The 16495-nt window shown below is 39.2% G+C and overlaps 1 protein-coding gene across 3 annotated transcripts in view; it reads left to right on the top strand.

Annotated features, from left to right (window-relative positions):
• LOC134537395 (katanin p60 ATPase-containing subunit A-like 1) overlaps window positions 1–16421 on the top strand; it is a 102761-nt gene extending 86340 nt beyond the window's left edge. For 2 of the 3 annotated variants that reach the window (XM_063377766.1, XM_063377767.1), the window contains exons 2-12: window positions 3225–3406; window positions 5644–5740; window positions 7081–7228; window positions 8040–8214; window positions 8495–8594; window positions 9554–9675; window positions 11790–11969; window positions 12929–13071; window positions 13804–13916; window positions 14125–14251; window positions 15664–16421. In XM_063377766.1, coding sequence (XP_063233836.1) covers window positions 3230–3406; window positions 5644–5740; window positions 7081–7228; window positions 8040–8214; window positions 8495–8594; window positions 9554–9675; window positions 11790–11969; window positions 12929–13071; window positions 13804–13916; window positions 14125–14251; window positions 15664–15862 — 1581 coding nt within the window. In that variant the 5' untranslated portion in view covers window positions 3225–3229 and the 3' untranslated portion in view covers window positions 15863–16421. Of the gene's footprint in view, window positions 1–2066; window positions 2551–3224; window positions 3407–5643; window positions 5741–7080; window positions 7229–8039; window positions 8215–8494; window positions 8595–9553; window positions 9676–11789; window positions 11970–12928; window positions 13072–13803; window positions 13917–14124; window positions 14252–15663 lie in introns of those variants that run through there. The other variant, XM_063377768.1, reaches the window with a different exon arrangement.
• Window positions 16422–16495: the final 74 nt, after the last annotated feature.

Here is a 16495-nt window from a genome sequence, read left to right on the forward strand (position 1 = left end):
AAAATGGCCCTCGAAGACTAACAATAATTGAATCACTTTACGTTTCATATTTGATTTTGATAAATTATCTTAAATGATACCAATGGAAAGAAATTTTTTGGTCTCTAGACATCGCTCACGAGCGCTGAGACACTCAAGACGCTCACCATCCCGGGCGCATGGGGGGGCACATGGGTTCTCCGGCGGTCCCTCCTCGCTGTCACGTGGGCGAAGGGCTTGTCGCGGCCGACGCGGAAGAGAAGAGCGGTTTCCGGGTTCGCACCGGACGCGCGCCCGCACGGCGACTAACCCCGCCCCCCGCGCACAGGAAGCTGATGGATTCCTCCCCCCACCCCCCGCGACACCCCCTGCTGCTGCCATGGAGGTCGCAAGGCCGCATGCCCGTACCATCTCTCCACCCCCCCACCCCCCCCGGGCCAGGCCCAGCAGCAGCTGTCAGTACACGAACCAACCACCACTGGGTGCCCAAGGATTATTCCCACGATTTGTTGGGGGGATTCCGGGAATATTATTTCGCGGAGAAATCTGATCAGTGGCGTAGCCAGGATTTGTGTATGGGGGGTGTTAAGAAGCATGCCGCCCCCCCCCCCCTCCCCCGTATTAAAGCGGGGTGGTCCGGGGGTCCTCCCCCGGGAAAATTTGTATTTTAAGGTGTAAAATGGTGCTATTTTAGCTGTTTTCGGTACTTAAATTTAAATATTGTAATGGTAAAAATTTTATTAATTTTAATATGAAATTTGTTTGAGTGATGAATAAGAAATTAATTAAATATTTGGTGCTAATTGGGGGGGGGGGGGGGGGGGGGTTGAACCCCTGGCTACGCCCCTGATAACTAGATACCGGTAAAATTCGCGAATTCATTTCGCGATACGCTGAAATACAAATACACATACCTTTAAGCTGCTTTTGTTATTGGTTCACTGTTCTTCCGGACGACTCTGGGCCAATGGGAAATACTCAATTAAAGAAGTATCGTATCACAGTCAAACCAGTTGAGACGACTCACAAGTCAGCAGCCAATGAAAAAGGCGTTGTTTTCCCCGAGTATACTGAGGACTGTGTAGTCTATCCTGAAGGTCATCGAAAACGCGAATTTTTCCAGTCCCTACTGATCACTCGTTAGACAACAATAATGCCGGGCCGTTCAGGACGCGTTTGCTTCCGCGCTGGATGGTAGTGATTGGTGTGCTGACGGTAGTCATGCGCCTGAATATAAACCCGACCAACCACGAAACACAGACAATGCTGCAAAAAACTTTAACACACAGCTGGTCTTGGAAATAACTTGTCACGAAAAATACATGGCCCTAGTTATTTTACATTTCTTTCTGCTTGGCCGCCTCTCAATAAGGTGATATTTTATGTATAACCTGGAACAAACAACATGAATGACATTTTTTTTTAAATTTGGAATTCAAAAGAAAATAAGAATTCTATTCCGCGGGATTCATACCTCCGCATCCTCTACAGCCGCTCACACAACTAAAATTTAAGGCATACGTGCCAGTCCTTAATTCTGAATATTTGCCAGTTTATGACCGTTACATATGTTTTTATCATGGGACGACTTACGAACAACGAAACAAACACCAACGCCCTAGGCAAGATTCGAGAACACGACTGCTGAAGTTGGCGGCCCTTTCAGGGCACACACCAGCGATGACGGCAGTTTGTAGTTTTATCAATAAATTGTTGTAATTGTGATACATACCTATTTTGTTTCATGCCGTAGAGCCCTGCTGTCGTCTTCTACCAGAGCCGTAGCGTCATTCGGGCGTCACTGAGTAACAAACAAATAATACATCCAATTCTACACGTTATTATTTGTATTATACCATAATACAGATCTAAACACTTTTTATTGCTGAATATTTTTTTATTGAATATATCACACAATTTTGTAATGCGTTAATTTTAAAATCAAAATACATAACTACGGCCACAAATGAAATGTATAATTTTTATATAACCTGTATGTACAACCAGTTTTTGTTTTGCACAAAACGATTCGTTCATATTAGAACGTGCTGTTTATTTATTATTGGAACGACTATCCAACTTATTCACTCTTATCAAAAGAGTCGAACGTCAGTTTTATCAAATTAATCTAACAAATTTGAATGTGTAATAGAAATTTTGGTCATTCTCTCTAGTGGAGTAATAAAAACACACTGCACACAATTCATTCAAAAATGTTGTTATTAGTACGTGTTTAGCTACATTTGAGCTTATTGTGCAGTTTTCTGCTCAATCAAAATATGTAAACAGTAATTAGAGACCACTGCAGTTCCTACGATTCGAGAGTCGTTGAGCTAATAGTCGACAATCGAGGACTATCGATCGCTGCCGATCGATCTATCGAACCAGCAACCCGACCTTGCTATCTGCAGGGAAAGGAAAACGGGCTGGTAAACTGACAAGTGGCATGGCATTGGCAAAAGGCGATTGGGACCAATCTATCGGTTGGCGTTTGTTGCTGTTTCCTTTTTGAGACATACGAGGAAAAGTAGTTTTTATATTTCAGTCGCACGCGTGTTGTCAAAGAAGCAGGTGAGTCTACTTTCAGACAATGCGGTAGCTATGAATTTGTTATTTGTGTGCAAGTCTATTGATTTCGTTGTGTGTCCGCACTTATTTTACACTAGTTTGCAGTTGTGGGCAAACTTTTATTTACAATTTATATACAAGATTCTGATTCAGCTTAATGTAAATAAACAACAATATTAACGCGTACATACGTAACGTTTTCTGTTTAGAAGATATGACGATGAAATGCAAGTTATTTGGTTAACTTAAATTAATTAGAACAAATTTCGGTGAGTTCTGTCAAAATTTAATGGAATTTGACTGTTTTTATTCATTTATTAAAATATACACTATGCCATAAAAATTTGCATGACAAGTAAGGTTAGGTTTGTATTGTATTTTTTGTAAAACATGACCTGATCAAGTATCTTCGTGCAAACATGTACACACAGAAATATCTGCAACTAAACAAAATTTAACTTAAATTAAACACAGCTGTCTGGGGGAAAAAAATTGTAAGGGTTGGTTATACTTCTTTATGCTGCATGCAATAATATTTGGTTTATATTAATATTAGCCTAACATACTGTTGTTATTTCTATGCTCATTTTAAGCTCAGCTATAGTATCAATTTTTTATGGATTGGGATGTTTTCTTGGGGGCACTAAAATAATGTTATGTTGCATGTTTGTTTTCAGTTGGAATGACCGTAATGGCAGTTTCCACCAGTCAGATAAATGAAGACACCAAGTTGGCGAGAGAGATGGCGCTGATGGGCAACTATGAGACCTCTGGCGTGTACTACCAGGGCGTCATACAGCAGATACACAAGCTTCTCATGATCATCAGCGAACCCACTCGCAAAGCAAAATGGCAACTTGTAAGTAGTTTTTTTTTTTACAGGTACCTAATTTACTACACTGTATGTTCCAATTGGTGATTAGGGAACATAGGGGCTTTTCCATCTGAAAGTTATGTATTTGAGTACATATCGCTATATTTTTTTATCCTGAAAAACAGAATTTTTCAATTCCCACTAGATTTCAAGAATATTGTAGATTAAAAAGCATGGGAAACAAGAAAATAATTGAAGTGAAAATTATTACAGTTGCTAAGTTTAAATGTCTGTTATTTCAATAACTACTATCAGAATTTAGTTCTTTTTAATTTGCTAAACCTTACAATTTTTAACAGCATTAAAACCCTTAAAACTACAAAGTTTTTCAGAATCTTTTGGGTTAAATAAAGATACCATTTTATGATGATTTTATACATTTAAAATGTCGCTGACAAAACCGTGCCAACTATTTACTTTGGTTATGTTCACCTAGAAGTGCAAACACCTAGCCACTTTTAAAAAAATTAATCACTTCAAAAACATCCTTTTCGCTAACATTCAACACAACTGATTGCAATGTGAAATACTATACAAAAAAAATTTTAAACCATTTTTTTTTTTTTTTTTTTTGCTTGAATGCATTGCTTGTGGAAACCTTTAACGTTAGTCGCAAAAATACATATTGCACCATTAGATGTAACTCTATGAAATATTAAAACAAATACACACAATTACTGCTCTGTGAAATCACTAAACAACGCATGACCTCTCTAAACTATGTCAATACTAAAATCATTTCAAGATTTCTATGACAAAATCAATTTGACGTTCAACACTCTTAACGGTTCTGATTCAAACTCATCACTTTTGACAGCACAAATCAACTAATAAAAACAATAAGTAAATTGCATGGGGAAAAACCTATAGAAATATATATAAACACCTAACATATTGCAAATTGAACTATATTTGCTATTAAACAGATAATAACAATTAATGTGCACTAGTTTATTGATTTAAATTATAAATTTATTTATTTCTAACCACTTGGTAGGTACTTACAATTGGTTTTTTTTTTTTTTTTTTTGAGAGAGAGAGAACCATGTAAATATCTTTATTCTGTTAAAAAAACTTCTTGCAATATTGTAGTGCTATTTTACACAATCATATAGCATATTTAATAGTACTCAAAAATATCAGCTTCATTGTTTTTTTGTAAAAGCTTCTCTGTTCAAGAATTGCCTTTCAATTATAAAAAAAATTAGCCCTTAAGGCTTTTCTACCATTGATTTAATGATAATATTGATACAAACTTGGGTGTTTTTGATAGAGCATGAAAATTAAGTTTGCAGTAACATGAGTGGAAGATATTTTTTTTATTCTAGTTTTCATATTTATTGTATTTCAAATGGCAGCTACTTTTGTATTAACCTTTACTAACTGTTTTAAATTGGGCAGTCCCAAATCTATGTATTCTAGTCTCTTGAATTTCCAAATGTGAATCATAACCAAAGGCCTATATGAAAATAAAACAACAAACTGGTATTATTTAAATTTAAAAAAATATTTTTTTAAAACATAATTCATTTATCTCATGTTAGCTGTATCAGGTGGTGTGGATTAGTTTGTGTTAAGTGGCCAGTTGAGTGTTCTGTTCGTTGCCTGCTACACGACTGTACCCGCTTGTCCTCGCGACAAGGAGACAATCACGTAGCATACCCTGCACTCTTGAGAAGTTGCAACGTTTGCTTGTTTGTGGTTTGTTACTACAACTTCTTCTTGTTTTGAAAAAAAAAAAAAACTTTTGGGTGCACGCTTTTCACAATTGTCAACTGGGGATCCCCAGTTCACCACTGCGTGTCAATAAATGTTGAGAATCATCTTCTGCCAGCTGCCAGAGTGACCCGGGGGAGGGGGGGGTGGTGTGGATACAAGAGGAAAATTTACCCCCCCCGGGTCCACACACACACACACACACACACAAATTTCACAAAAAAAAATTCAAAATCTCTCAAATCTATAATTTCCACAAAAAATAAAAGGAAAGAATTTGAAAGCAAAACAGCAGGTGTCAAAGTAGTTGTACATATCCCCCAACCCCCCCAAAATTTGAAATTCTTCATACACTCTTGTGTGCTGCGGGACTCCATAGCCTTAAAGTTGAAGTTAAACGTTACTGAAACCATCTGTTCTTCCCCCCGTCGCCGAAGCCCTCGCTCGGCTGGCAGTAGTAGTGAGTAGTGTTGACTGTTGGGGTGACGCTCGGGTGGGGCCGGCAGGTGCAGCAGCAGGTGGCACAGGAGTACGAGCAGATGAAGGCCATCACCAGCACGCTGCAGCTCTTCCGCATCGACGCCCACGTGGACAGGCCCATCGGTGAGCGTCCGGTGCTTCGCGGGCCCCTTCGGGACCGTCGCAAGCCATAGCGATCCTATTTGTTCTAACTGTCTGAAAATATGTCTTAGTTTTAACTTATTTTGCTTTCAAAAAAACCCTTTTTTTTGTACGGTGTATATCTTTATTATCATTTAATTAATTTAAAGTAACTATATGATTTTCAATGAAAATATTTTAGCTCTGAAGTATGACACAGGGAAGAAGCAAGCTAATATTTGCAAGATACCTTAAGTATAGAGGATTTATTTAGCAATAACTCTGTGAAGGCCGTCAAGAGAGTGTGCAATTTTCAATGCAGCACCCAGGTCCTTCCGACAAAGATAATCGCTGTCTTGCAACGCAAGGGTCTCTCTCCTGGCGCGAGTGTCTAGCTGACAAGTAGTTGTGGTGCCACGGGTGGGTTCGGTAGAGTTCACCGCGTGTGGTTAGCAAGCTCCAGGGATGGTTGTTTTGGTGCAGATGTTAGGCCAGTAATTAGTTGTTACGCTGACTAGCGGGAGTTAGGTCCAGCAGGTGACGAGCCTCACATAGTCATGCACCGGGTGGCGAGTACTCCAGACGAGATGGAGATCATATGTTCGATTCTCTGCTAGAGTAGGAGCACCCAGCAAACCGTCCATTACAGGGCAGAACAGTTGTAAGCAAATAAACTGCATTACTTAAACGGTGTACCTACAGTTTATATGCTTTTACCTGAAGCATTTCCTGTTGAAACTTTCACGAACTGAAAAGAGGTTACATTAAACAAAAGCAAAGAATACCTCTCGTAATGATTTTATATCATATTGTTTACCCTACTTTACCTAAATGTGACTCAGTCACCCTTACCTAGTCCTTTAACTGTGTATCCACTGTCTTTGAGTGAGCCGTTATCTCATCACCCTAATAGAAAGTGCGAGAATCGTGATCTCACAGCCCAATCCAATTCCGAATTCTTCCCCTTCCAACTCCTACCCTATCCCTTTCCTTCCAATGGAAACGCTGGTGGTGTCAGATAATAAAGAATGGCGCCATTACAGATTAAAAGTAGTTACTGATTATTTATTCAACATTACCCATCAATTCTGTTATAAAAGCTGTGTCAGTATTTCGTAATTTTTTTTGTCGGTGTACTGAGGTCATCGCTTGAAGTCCCACAGTTATGCACACCACTTCAAGGTTATACCATGATCGAGTTTGCTTCAAAGTGATGTTCAATTCAGTGATTTTCACAGTCCCAGTAGTTATGAATTTAAGAAGAATTTTGATTCTCTGTGGACTGGACATGAGGGAGCCTGCGACACAGACGCAGAAACGAGACGCTGTGTTGTGCGGGACAGGTCAGGCCATGCGCAGCCCAGCCTTCGAGGAGTCTCCCCGGAACCCCAGCCCGTGGTACAGCTCCACCCCGCGGGACCCGGACGTGTGGCCCCCGCCCCCTCCCCGGGACCCGGACGTCTGGCCCCCGCCCACGCCTGCCGAGCACAAGTGAGTGTCCGCTTCCTCCGGCGCTGTCGGGTTCCGTATCTGTCGCTTGTATCATCCCTCGAGCTGTCAAGCTGCTGTAGGGACATCTCTGGACCTGTATTCCTGTATCACGTAACTTCGTTGTATTCTCTTGTTTCCAATGCTCTTTACATGTCTGTACCTCTTTGATTCTGTTGATTCATGTCAGACCGGATTCCAAGTGAATTTAGGGTTCAGATCAGGTGGGAAAAAAACTTTTTTCGAATAAGTAGTGTGCAACCAGGTTACGATTGTTGGAACCAAGCTTGAGACATCCACTGTAATACTACTAAGGAAAATGTCAAAATTAAAAAAGAAAATAATAAATTTAAAAAAAAAATTGCAATGTATCTTTTTTACTTGTCTGTAAGATAGTGACATTAAGGCAAGTTCTGTATATATCGGCAAACTACCAATGGGGCATATTCTTAAATCGGTATCCAAATAAAAGACGTGACCCATTATTAGCATTTTAAAAAAATAGACTAGCATTGCCTGTAATTTTGTACCTTTTAAATGTTATGCATGTATGCAGGATCATATGTGGAATTTCATTTTAGGGGCGGGGGTGAGGAATGAAACCTCTTACCTGCTGTATACTTTCAAATTCTTTCCATTTGTTGGTGGTTATGATTTCAGGGGGGGGGGGGGGGGGGGGGAATATCCCCCCCTTCCCCCCTTGAGTATAAGTATCAGTATTGCATACGTGTGCAGTAATGGTTTGTGGTCCAAATGGATTGTTAAGCATATTGTGGAGCCTCGTCTTTTATTCCGCATGACTTGCGTGTTTCAGAGCATCAGCACACGTCAAACCCATCAGAGGTCCTGTCAAGAAGACTGAGACCGTCAAGCCGAATCTTCGGTCGCAGAAGACCAACTCGCAGACAAAGAAGGTAGAACCTCGGCAAGCCAACAAGAATGATAGATCTAGACCTGTGAAGAAAGATGAAAAGAAAGAAGAAACAAAGGTACGTTCATGAAAAGTACTATGTATTCTTTTTTTTAAATAATAAAAAGTTTGTTTACTGTTTTGTTTTATTTTTAAGACAATTATTAGAGTAAATTAATTACCTTGGATAGAGACGTGTAAAAGTAAATAAAAATTTAGTTTTGTTCTAGTTAGTTTTTTCTTTTTTTTTTCTTTTTAATGTAGGTATGTAGATGCCTTGTATGATCATCCAAATACAAAGCAAGCCTAATATTTCTCACATCAATTGATTCTGATCTTGATTTAAACTGTTATTTTAGGAGAAGACTGACAAGGAGAAAGAAGAAATAGAAGAGGAAGAGAAAGATGAAAGGAAGTTCGAAGGCTCAGGCTACGACCGTGACTTAATAGAAATGTTGGGTATGTGCAAGCAAGCATTCATTATTTTATTTCTTCCTCTGAATGTAATAGAAAGAAATATCACTTAGACATTTTGTCATTGGATTGTTCCAATCTGCCTAGTCATCCAGTCATTTCATTAAATTTTTTTAGTTTTTCATAACACTTGGGCTTATCTTGTCTACGAGGTCATTAGAAATGGTAACAGACCAAGGACGTTGGGGTAGGAGGTTAGCCATCGCCTATAAATCCCAGCATGCACCTGTAGTGATATTGAAAACCATAGTAAGACCTGACGCTGGACCGGTATTCGAACCCGGTTCCTCCGGAACGAAAGTCAAGCGTGTTATCACTTCGCCACATTGCTCCATTATCATGTGGTATAAATGATCCGAGGTTCATTAAAGTAATTATAACTTTTAAAAAAATTGGTTGTCTGTAAAATCGGTTCACGAACGATAGTTTAACGTGGCGTCATAACGAAACATTGATGAAATGATTGCATACTTTTATGAATAAAATTGAATCATTTTTATTGAATTATCACTATTTTGTATGGATACAAAGAAGCAGTGAAATGAAATCTACAATTTAATTGATAAATTTACTTTTATTTGCACTCATTAATTCGAATATGTTTATTACTTTAACGAAGAGATTATTTTAACTATAACTTTTATACATGTTTGCTATTTAACTTCTTCCAATCTGTGTTATTCTATTAAGGATAGGATGATGATAGGAAAAGTAGGAAACGAATGGGAGTGTTTAATGTGCCTCGAAAAAGTCAAATCGATGGTTGTTCCAATCGAGTGGAAGAGAGATACATGCTGCGCAAGCGTACAATGAGCGTAACAGGACACAGCGTAATGGGACAATGTGTGTAACGGGACACTTTTTTGTGCATGCAGTCGGCGTTCATCGATTTATTAGACGTCACGAAAAAAAAAATTGAAGGAGCACTGTGGTTGTGTCTGCAGAGAGGGACATAGTGCAGAAGAACCCCAACATCCACTGGGACGACATCGCAGACCTGCGGGAAGCCAAGAGGTTGCTGGAGGAAGCAGTTGTGCTGCCCATGTGGATGCCGGACTTCTTCAAGGTAGACACCAGCCAGCCCTTCCTCAGACAGCGTTCGGTTCAACGAAATGTTTTTGGTTTTGTGTGTTACAGAACTAATCACTTTGTATGTGTGTTGTATTGTAAGTGATGGTGGTTCGTTATATTACACTAGCCAATGCCCAGCATGCGCTTTAATTATAATGCCTCAATCAATTTTTTTTTTCTGTAACTTCTTTGAAGTAGGTATACATTTACAAAGCACCTCTCTACCTATCTTGATATCTCTCTCTCTATATGTATCCCTCCATCTCTGTCCTCTATACGCCTATGTATCCTTACATAGCTCTCTTTTATATTTAATTCAATAAAATTCTGTCATGCATGCGCACCGATACACTAAAAAAACACACAAAAGCCGCTAAATATGAAATAAACACGTTTCTTGAGGCGATTCGCGTGCCACCTATTGTAAAATATTTTGTACTGATTCAGAAAACTTTGCGGGCATGCGCATAACAACTCACCAAAGTTTCATCGCAATCGGATGAATGGTATAGGGAATGCATTCGGTACAAACAAACATTAATTTTCACATATATGTATAGATTATTTGGTGATATGCATACGAAATAGGATGCAATGATCATCCCCAAGCTGGCTTGTTAAGGTATTGAATTTGGTATTAAAAAAATCAAGATTATTGTAATATGTTGTGCACAACTAAGAAGTCTGATGTCAGAAACTTCAGCAGCAGCATTGTTCACGTCTTTTGACCTTTCTCTTCTTATCGGCACAGCTCCTGCATCCTACATCTTTATTATTTTATGGGCATAGTGCAATCAGTAGTAGCATTTTGGTTCTTCTTAGCAGTAGTTGTCTCCCACAGGGAGAAGGTCTACAGGTTCACGAGCACAATTTTTTTTTGTTTTCCAAGCGACATATCATGATTCAGCAAGTTTTCTGGGCCCCCACCAGTTCATTCCTACCAGTGCTCTAGTATCATTTCTTTATCTTCCCGTACATAAGATCCATCACGTATTGCTAAGATTTTATGGTTTTATTTTTAGTCTAATTACATTTTTAAAACCGAGGATCATAGAAGATAACATTTTTGTGGTTTGAGTTAAGTTGTGTCAAATTGCATATTGATTTCAGGTTATGACGTGACAATGTCTAATAAATCGATGAACGCCGGCTGCACCCACGAAAAAGTGTCCCGTTATGCACATTGTCCCGTTATGCTGTGTCTCGTTACACTCATTTTATATTGCTCTTTGCTAACCTGAACCTCCTAGCATTGCGACCGAGTCCGTGGCGTAATTCTGTTTTCATGCATTTCAATGTAACATTTTCATTGCTCTTTGCTAACCCGTTCCTCCTAGCATTGCTGCAGAGTCCATAGCGCAAATATATTATTTTTGATTGTATCTTGGTGTTGGGTAAGCCATTTTCCTTCACATCATCCTTGAAACACTCCCATTTGTTTCCTACTTTTCCTATCATCATCCTCTCCTATCCAGAATATCACAGATTGGAAGAAGTTAAATAGCAAACATGTATAAAAGTCATTGTTAAAATAATCTCTTCGTTAAAGTAATAAACATATTTGAAATAACGAGTGCAAATAAAAGTAAATTTATCAATTGAATTGTAGATTTCATTTCACTCCTTCTTTGTATCCTGCTAAATGGTTTATTAACTCGCATTTCGGTGTTACGTGATGCATTTGGTACACGTTGCAGTGTTGTTTCGGGTTTTTTTATCGCAATTCTCCACGTAATCTTGTCCCCGCACATTGCAGTTAATGGTCATGGGCAGGGCCACGAAAATTTCACGAGAAAAGATCCCAAGAGTAGCTGTAAGTTAAAACACCTGTAGCATCATCGTCTTGTGTTTCGTGATTGGGCGAGTTGCTTCGAGGTGCATGTCGATTGTCGCAACAACCAATCACACCGATTCAGTGCGGAAGCGAACTCGTCCTTAGTGGCCCCGTGCAAACAAGGCAACGACGACTTCTCTCTGCTAGACGGCCGCCAATCGCAAGGGGAGGAAACCGCCGGCGCGGGTACACCTTTGTCGCAGTCTAGTAGGCGTTCAGATTTTTTTCCGCGAAAATCTCCTGCCCCTACACTGTTACCCGGTGTGCGTGCGCAGGGTATCCGGAGGCCGTGGAAGGGAGTGCTGATGGTGGGACCGCCCGGCACGGGCAAGACCATGCTGGCCAAGGCGGTGGCCACGGAGTGCTGCACCACATTCTTCAACGTCTCCTCCACCACGCTCACCTCCAAGTACCGCGGCGAGTCGGAGAAGCTGGTCAGGCTACTGTTCGAGATGGTGAGCACGCCGCGAACCCCGGCACCTGCGTAGTTTATTATCTTTGGAAGATTCGTGCAGCGGGAGTGCACAACCTGATGTAAGCTTTTGGACACACGCCATTGCCTAGCACATGTATGTCTGTTATATATATATTCCTGTTGTGGAGTATTGTGTGGTGTTAAATCCTGGCAACAGCAATTTTTTTTTGTAGTTTTCTTCTACAGACATACATGTGCTATGCAATGGCGTATGTCCAAAAGCTTACATCAAATCTGCCTAGTTACCGCTAACATTTTTCTCGCAAGGTTTAGTTTTTTTTAATATGCCTTCGCTACCTGTAGGTCAATTGGTACTAAAATTAGACCTGAGCATTGTTAAAAGTTTTGTGTAAAGAAAATTACGCAAAATTTTGGTTTAATAGCAGTATTGAATATCAAAGCAGAACCCATCACTATAAATAATGACATAAAAAAAAGATCGTTGGAAATTAAAATGAACTTCAAGTTTTGTTAGTTTTTAGTTTTACAAGCATAAAATTTTTTAATTAAGCTTATATATAGTATATAGTAACTACCAATTTTATCGCAATTGAAAAAGATGAACTGTAATTTTCCCCAGTGAATAAATGTTATAAAAATGCAGACATTACTCACTACTCTAGTAATACTGGCTCTAGCAGAAATTTACTTTATTTAGGTGTGCCACTTATTGTGTATTTAATGAGTTTGAAAAAAAAAGTTTATGTGGAACTTATAACATTCATCCAACTTAGTAAATGTCTTTGGAGGAAGAAACCTTGTAAAATATTAATGTTTTGGCATGTGATACAAAGCAATCTGCATGTCTTTTTTTTTTAATAAAAAATGAAATAATAATTTGTGTATGCTTGTGTTGTCTGCAGATGTGACAAGAGTTGAACATCAGTACTACTGTGTAGAGGTGTTAAACTGGTAAAGGTGTGACCCTGGTGTTTGCAGGCGAGGTTCTACGCTCCTAGCACCATATTCATAGACGAGATAGACTCGCTGTGCTCGCGGAGAGGGTCGGAGTCGGAACACGAGGCGTCCAGGCGGGTGAAGTCAGAACTGCTGGTGCAGATGGACGGCATCAGCTCCAACAGGTGAGCCGTGATGCACGGTTTTTGACGTGACGTCTAATAAATCGATGAATGCCGGCTGCACGCAAAAAAAGTGTCCCGTTATGCACATTGTCCCGTTACGCTTATTGTACGCTTGCGCCGCATCTCTCTTCCACTCAATTGGAACAACCATCGATTTGGCTTTTTCGAGGCACATTAAACTTGAAACACTCCCATTTGTTTCCTACTTTTCCTATCCTTAACAGAATAACACAGATTGGAAGAAGTTAAATAGCAAACATGTATAAAAGTTATAGTTAAAATAATCTCTTCGTTAAAGTAATAAACATATTTGAATTAATGAGTGCAAATAAAAGTAAATTTAAATTGTAGATTTCATTTCACTCCTTCTTTGTATCCATACAATAAAAATGATTCAATTTTATTCATAAAAGTATGCAATTATTTCATCAATGTTTTGTTATGACGTCACGTTAAACTATCATCTGTAAACCGACTTTACAGACAACCAATTGTTTTTAATTACAATTTTATTTACATTCTCCCAAAACTATTTGAATTCATTCTGTTGTGACACCCTCAGTTCTGAGAAATGACAGGTGTGGATTGTAAAGACACCATACAGGTGAAAGTTTGGGGTCTAAATTTTTAATGCTGGATTTTAGTGATTTGAGGTATGAAGAAATGTACTTCTGTAATTAATTTAGACCACTTAAATTTATAAGTAGTTGTCATTGTGCTCTTATTTTACAGTGATGATCCTGGAAAAATAGTAATGGTTTTAGCAGCAACCAATTTTCCATGGGACATAGATGAAGCCCTGCGAAGGCGATTGGAGAAGCGAATTTACATTCCCCTCCCAAATGGTAAATATTTATTCCATACCATCTTAATATTTGACTATACTTTAGAGTAACACTAATGCATCAAACAGAAATATTTATGATTGTGATGTTCACTCAGTGAATGAACCATGTGTTTGTGTTAGTTACAAATAAAGACATATTAATAAAAAAATAAAAATACGTGATTGGTATTTGTCGTGTAAAGAGTAGTATTTTTATTTGTTCACAGGTGAGGGTAGAGAAGCGTTGCTCAAAATTAACTTACGGGAGGTGAAATTGGACCCAGATGTTGACCTGAAGGATATAGCAACTAGGTTGAAAGGGTATTCCGGAGCAGATATCACAAATGTGTGCAGGTAATGTATTGCTTCGTTTATGTTATATAATTAGGGATAGGCTAATAGAACCCCTCAAAAACCATAAAATCCTTAGTTTTTGAAGGATCCGGTATTCAAGGATAAAGATTTCAAGAAAGATATTATAGAAAATAAATTTAAAAATTCAACACATAACCTCTAAAATTTACTAGGTCACTTTTTTTTCTTCTTAATACCTATCCTGGTACCATTCCCCAAGACAGTGTATTTTTAACATATAATTATATAAATAAAATTACAATATGTATTGATTCTGGAAACTTACTTTATGAAACATTCATTTAAAGGGTTGAATGTCTTAACACCATTTTATTTTTAACCCTTAAGACCTGGATTCAGATTCAAGGCATTCTCCACGTAAAATCTCCACAGTTTATCTTCTTGCTTACTATGCTGTAAAGTGTATGTGTGTGTACTTTATCTTGAATCAAAGGGATTTTTCTTTTGTCTTTCAGCATCATTGCTACACAGATGCTGGTATCTTTTGGTTACTCTAAATAATTGGTAAAACAACAGATTCACAGCATTAACATGTTTTCAATAACTTTTCACCCTTCTCAAAATAAACAAACACACAAATCATCACTCATGCGGGATGAGGGCTGGTGGTGCGTAGTAGTACTTTGACTCATGCTTGGTTCTGGTGGGAATATGCATTTTTAGCAATAAACCACCTCTCACATACACAGGACACAAATTTGCAGTGTTCTACTGTACAACAAAAAATCATGATTAACATTTTAGTTTGATCAGCTAATGTGAAGTAGACTGATCGTCACTTCACTACTTTGAACGCCGCGCGCTCTCTCTTTCCTGGCTTCCCCTTTCCCCTTCCCCTGCCACCTTTTTCAATCTGTCTGCTGTGACGTTGCCACGTAGTTTACTAGTTTGTGCCGTGCTCAGCTCTTGGTGCTCTCGCAGGGTCGTTCGCCAACTACCTTCCTCGGATGCAGTAGCAACTGCTGCTTCTCGTGATGTCTCTCCGTTACCGGTAGTGTACTTGACTTGATTGTGCTGTCTGCGGGTTATAAGTTAAAGATAAATGGTGCCTTCTCATGTAAACTTTTTTATTAGTATGGATTATTTGGCTGCCGCTATCTAAATTTAACCTGCATTTTTGTCCTTGCCTTGAGAAGCACCTTGCACTCCGGATCGCCCCTATTAGATTGGGCCTTGGGGCCGTCATGGCAAGCTGACCATGCTTCTAATTTTTGCTGTTCTTGTCCGGCCTTTGGGGCACCTGCCCGCACACACCCGTCCTCTCGCATCCTCCCCTGCCGAAAGGGGACCCCATTCGTCCGCCGCTACAAACGGACATGATAATGTGGATCTCTGGTTGGTGAAACCAGCCCGTGAAGCAAGCAAGTGAACAGTGCGTTGTCGCTCCGCAGGGACGCGTCCATGATGTCGATGCGGCGCAAGATCGCGGGGCTGCGGCCCGACCAGATCAGGCAGCTGCCGAAGGAGGAGCTGGACCTGCCGGTGACGGTGCAGGACTTCGACGAGGCGCTCGAGAAGTGCAACAAGAGCGTGTCCAAGGAGGACCTCAACAAGTACGAGAAGTGGATGCAGGAGTACGGCTCCACGTGATGCTTCGCCATCAGTTGAAAACCGTGCCTGAACGAACCACTGGCGTATGCATCTCTCACGTTGCATACAAATTGCAAAACTAAATTTGCAACTAAATCATAATGATTTTAATACATAAAAAAAACTAATTTATGTGTATTTATTTTTTTTTTGTGCAATTGATTTGAACACAAGTTTTATAATGCAGCTAATCAGCTTGTCGCGTGCTTGTAGCGTATATTTATAATTGGCAGGACTTAATGACACTAAATTATTCCTAGAGTTTGTAAAATGGTGTCCGCCTTACTCAATTTTCGTGTAAAATAAAATCTACGACATCATTCAATTACAGGGTAGTATATATTTATTTTTCAACGCATCACATGTATAATTGGTGATATTCATGTATGATCCATTTTGTATTGTACATAATAAACATTAGTGGAGAGTAGTGTAGTACATGCTTAGACATGAACGACAAAAATGTAAACTTGAAAAATATGCCTGAATAGTTTTTTGTCAACCATTATAAATGTTGAAAAAATTATCTATGCTGAAGTAAAGTACATTTAACACACTATAACCATGCATGATTTGTTCTATACCCTTCATGCTTAGAATATAAGCAGAATGTTAGACAGTAGGAAAATAAAA

Source organism: Bacillus rossius, chromosome 12 (genome assembly GCF_032445375.1).
Source record: "Bacillus rossius redtenbacheri isolate Brsri chromosome 12, Brsri_v3, whole genome shotgun sequence".
NCBI classification, from domain to species: Eukaryota; Metazoa; Arthropoda; class Insecta; order Phasmatodea; family Bacillidae; genus Bacillus; species Bacillus rossius.